Below are 5,483 nucleotides of genomic sequence, written 5' to 3'. Positions count from 1 at the left end.
CGCTTAGCATGTGAGAGGTACCGAGATCAATGCTCGGCATCTCCAATTCCTTTTTTCGCACTATTCGAAAAGAATCCGGGCCAAATTTTTTACTTTTTCATCGAAATACTCAGCAATTTCAATCTAAACCGACTTTTATTGTTATTCATTTTCAGTTTACCATATATCGAGGCAACAATTCGTGAATCTCTTCGTCATGAAACGCTTGTCCCGTCCGGATTACCACATACAGCGATTGCAGATACCACTTTCATGGGCTACGACATTCCAAAGGTATGAATTTGCACTTGAATTTCGTCAATTTCTGCGTTTTATACGCATAAGTTATTCTGATTTCTAACACTATTAGATTTTCTTCAACAGGGCACCATAGTATTTTCATCGTTGCATGGAGTACACGTGGACGAGGATACCTGGGATGCACCCGAGCAATTTAAACCAGAGCGATTCTTAGATGAATCCGGAATTTTTTCGCCCAAACTCGATAAATCGTTGCCATTCGGTGCAGGGAAACGTGTTTGCGCTGGAGAAACATTTGCCAGAAATTCATTGTTCCTGATTGTATCAGCTCTGGTGCAAAATTTCAACATTGAACTACCGGCCAATGAGAAATTGCCGGATCCACGTGAAACGCTATCTGGTTTTATACGATACCCGCCAGATTTTCGATTGAAATTTTTGACGCGTTAACCAAATCTTTTTTTTGTAATCAACAAACTTTTAGTTATGAATTCATTGATAGAATTATTGTTCTTAAGAACTCTGGTTTATTTTATTACGTACTATATTAATATCAAAGCTGATAAATAATGGTTTTTATTGAATAAAATTATGTTGAAAATTTTTGATAAGGCACTAGTAGTGAGTGCATAAATAGCCCATGTGTTTCCATACACAATTTCGAAAATTTTACGATTATGGTTGTTTTATCTGTTTAAGGCACTATTTCTAAGGCAACTTATTTCAATTTTGATCTTGTAACCATATACGATTCCTTTGGAATCGTCCGCAGATCGTTTCCTTATAAGAGAAATTTCGCCTGCAACTCAAATTACGAGCAGAAATATCGACTGAATGCGTCTTTAGCTGGAAAAACGCCCAGATGTAGACGTTTATTTTTAGCTGTGTAGAAGTATCACTGAATGCATGAACAATATTGAAATAGTTTGGGCTTTGTTTTGAAAACAAAATTCCAAGTTTTAATTTATATGCAAGCAATTAAACATATTGTATATTTGTTGATCATCCATTATCATCAAAATCATCCATTTCGGTAAAGTAGAGATTAGATAAATACAACATTAGAAACATTTGTCTTATAAATCAAATGATGAACGTAACAAAAGAACGAGAAAAAGCGATTGATGAAAGTAAAAAAGCTTCTGGTGAAGTTCATTTTTGTACATTTGAAAAGTTTTCATTAAGATCACTTTAACACAAGACAAATGGATTTCGTAACAATTTAGTTAGAATTAAAGGTTTTAATAATCAAAAGGATATAGTGTAGTTATTTAGGAGTCTCATCGAAAGAATTTAACAACTTACTTCAATCCAGAAAGTCAAGTGTGAATTTCGTCTATATCGAAGAGCAAAAATGTTTATTCAATTCACGGAAAACTTATATGGTTGCTCAAGCGCACGTTCAATTATTTTAACTGTATAATCTCAATATCCGTCAGCGTTTCCAACCATTTTGTTCGTTGTAAGTTACGGTCATCAACTGTGGACACCTCAGAATCGCGTGGCATTTGGCCAAGATATGGTCATTGGAAATGGTAAATGAAACGGACACAATTTTCAAACATTAAAATCTTTGCCGTATTATATGTCATTGGAAAGGCATTGATGCTAAGAAGATGATGAGGCAATCAACTCGACTTGACCAGATATTGCTATACTTTTTGATGTTAACTTGTTTTGTGGTGAAAATAAGAAGAAAAAAAGTTTTTAAAAAGACGTTTTTCTTAAAAAAAAAAAAAAAAACAATCGAAATCATCACTGCGACATGATATTTCGTGCAGTGTGTGTCAATCACATAGGAGATTTGTACAAGAGAGAAAAGAGAAAGAGAAAGAAAAGAAACAAAAAGCCTTTTAAATTTGATTGATAACATCTGAAGAAAAAATCGATGCAGATGAAAAAGAAAATGGAGATTTTCTTCAGCCATTTAAGTGATCTATTCCTTGGCATAGTTGAGGAATAGGCAACGTATAGATTTTTGGAGTATGAACGCATCGTTTTTGGTTATTAATAATTCCCACGCCAGATAGATTGAAGATGTTAAAAAGATTTAGCAATATGCATCATATATGTGTACAACTTCAAATAGAAAAATTACAAATCTGTCTGTATTTATTGGTGAGAAGCTGACTTTACAAAGACATCAACATGAACGGCGTTCGTGGCACGCTTATTTGCTTTGAATTGAAATATTTGGTTTTGATTGATTTTTCCGCGTAAAGTATATTTCGACAATCATTCCAAGAAGTGCAACTCATAAGATTTTTTGTATCGCGTCTAAACAGCACAACAATATTTCATGGAAACGCTTGGACGATAGTTTCAAAAAAAATTTCATTGTGTTATCAATTTGTTAGCAGTTCATTCTCTTATTGCCTAATAAACTACCAAGTCTACTACGAATTGTTTGATAATTTAATAATTGCCTTTTTCTTCGGAAATTCTTCCACACTTGATGTATATGTGACTCAATTTAAGAGCCGTCAGAATTTTTTTAGGAATAATCTCACACTTTCTTCTTTATTACTTAAATTGGAATCTTGTTTGTCGTTTTGAATTGAATAATTTGGTTTTGATAAACGAAAAGTATATTTTGACAATGATTCCATGATACACTTTGAACTTGTTTACTCTTAATAATATGTTATGTAGCACGTCATATCAACACAACAACATTCCGTAAAACGCTCGGGCATGGTTATGACCTTTGAATTGAAATATTTGGTTGTGATTAGTTTTTCTGCGTATTTCGACAATTATTGTTTCAAATCGATTTTCATCGATTTACAAAAATTGTTGAAAGCCATTCTCAATACTGTTTCATTGGAGTATTGAAATAATATGATTTTCTTCATATTGTTGAAGATTTATTTTGATTCTTTTTTTATTTGTCTTGATGAAAATGATAACTTTTGGCAAAATAGTCGTTCCGAAATGGTTTATAGTTAATATTATTTCTTTCAGAACATTTCATACGCAATATGGCAAAGTTTAGAATTGTTTGAATTCTAAAGTTATTTTTGTTGCAGTAATCAAATTGCTATATCCATTGCTAGTTGCATGAATGTACTTCTTTCCAAATAAGTGTCTGGATCATCATTATTTTTACAAATTCATTTCGTTTACAATACGTTGAATGAAATACATTTTCTTACTGTCTCTTATTTACATCTCGTAACACTTGATCGATGCGATCGATAATGCTAAATACAAACTTAAAGATATCTAAGTTTTGTTTGGTCACAATCAATGAAGCAAGTGGTCGTAGCCTTTTGATTTATTTTGAGTATGTTATCTACTAAAACGCTCTGATCAAATTCGAAACAAGAATTTATTATTTGCTTCGCAATACCGTTTTGATTATTATCTATCGCTAATTTTCGGCGATTCGTAAATTTTAAAGGAGGTTTTGTATTTAATCTTATGTGTTTTTGTTGTTGTCGCTTCATCCCTACGTTATAGCGATACACATACACAGTCATGCATGACTGCTTTAACGTCCATGGATGCTTTTTTAACGTTGTTTCATGCTGATTCCATGCTGTATGGTGTGTATGTATTTAGCTCATAATGCACAACGTCGGCTAACACACTGTACGTCGAATCAGTATATTCACAGCGCCGCAATACATTGTGTGTTATATATATACACACCCTATACATATTAACGTGAATTTGGCGTAGAATGGTGTCGGCTATATTTTCAATTGGTATAAATATGAGCGATTTTCCAGCTGAAGCATCATTCGGTATTTTACACTCGTACGCTATTTTCGGAATTAAAGTGAAAAAATAGAATTTACAATGGTGTCAAAAGTTCTTTATATTTTTGGTGATAACGTTTACTGCAATAGAGAGGCAGGTAAACGCAGAGAATCAACAAGATTGTTTGAATTTGACTGCTGGTCCACCGTGTCCACACCCTCGATATGCCACAAGGCACATTTGTGAAGGAACCATCCAAAATCGTCGACAGAATCTAAGTGATTGTTGTGATCGATCTATTCGATCCTACAATTCTGGACGAGGTAGTCCTGCAGTTACGATGTTTTTTACCACTCAGAAACCAAATTTTGGAGTTGAATGGGCTCCTTTGAACAAGTTTGGTAAATGCCAATGATGATTTGTTTCATTATTTGGTCCAAAAATTTCTTTTAAAAATTTTGTGAATTTGATTAATACAGTTCTGAATCGTAGCTTTTATTCCAAAAATTGTACACTTTACCCGATAGATTTTATTGAAAGAAATAAATGTAGCTGAGTTCATTATTTTTCTGCAGAATTGTTTCATCTTGATTCTATCAAAATAATATTCTGTATTCAACAGTCTCAAAAAGTGGTTTTCTACGCGTTTCATGAGTTTTTATGATGATCTATGCTAATTTTGCGAAAAAAGTTTTCGGGACCAATTCCTATACTTTCCCTTGACACGTTGTGTACGGAAAAGTAATAACAAAACAAGGTGGTGACCGGTCATATTTTCCCCGGTCATAACTTCCCTCATACAAAATGAATGGAGAATTTATGGCCGAAATGACGGAGAAAATAATTCCATTTCAGATTTGGACATAAATTCCCCATCTAAAAAATTTTGATTAGAGAAAATATGTCCAAAAATCAGAAGAAATTATATCCAAATGCATATGGACATAATTCCCCGGGGAAATTATGACCAAAAATTCAGTGGAATTATATCCAATTGAAAATGGACATAATTTCCCCACGTATTTTTCATCAAATAATTGTACATAAATAAAGAAATTAGCGTCACTTGAAGCGTTATTATTGAATGTAAAAAAATTTGGCCCAAAATGTTTGTTTGTTTTTGTTTTATTTGTTCACCGCTTTTTTGTTTACAACTTATTTTTATTTATTCACCGCCAAGCAAAAAATAGAGTTTTTTGGATTTTGGGGAAATTTTGTCCGAAATTCGGTGGAATTATGACCGGGGAAGTTATGCCCTGTAGCCAACAAGGTCACAAAATTTGAACTTTTTATGAAATACCAGAATGTAATCTGTATATTTTAAAGAGAGTTTTTGCGAATCATACCCGGATGTTATTCATTTTCTTGAATTGTAATGGGCTAAAGAGAAAGATCGAAATGGACTTCTTAATCTCATTATCTATTTCGAGCCGAAAAATCAAAACTCGTTAAATGCTTTAATTTCGATTGTCGAAATGCGGTAAAAAAGGTATTGGAGATGCCGAGCATTGATCTCGGTACCTCTCACATGCTAAGCG

At 33.1% G+C, this 5,483-nt stretch overlaps 1 protein-coding gene across 1 annotated transcript; it reads left to right on the top strand.

Moving 5' to 3' along the window:
• Window positions 1–9: 9 nt before the first annotated feature.
• Window positions 10–2,632, top strand: LOC129571386 (probable cytochrome P450 304a1; the record flags this gene model as incomplete). The annotated part of the gene is made up of 2 exons (XM_055451189.1): window positions 10–273; window positions 364–2,632. Coding segments are annotated over 2 exons (591 nt in total), but the record flags the coding sequence as incomplete, so codon positions are not given.
• Between the last annotated feature and the right edge of the window lie 2,851 nt (window positions 2,633–5,483).

The sequence above is a fragment of the Sitodiplosis mosellana genome, unplaced genomic scaffold, assembly GCF_009176505.1.
Source record: "Sitodiplosis mosellana isolate CC-2019 unplaced genomic scaffold, AAFC_SMos_1.0 Smas_scaffold_2229, whole genome shotgun sequence".
Lineage (NCBI taxonomy): Eukaryota > Metazoa > Arthropoda > Insecta > Diptera > Cecidomyiidae > Sitodiplosis > Sitodiplosis mosellana.
The sequence above is the reverse complement of the archived record's forward strand: the minus strand, read 5'-3'. Positions and strand labels throughout refer to the sequence as shown.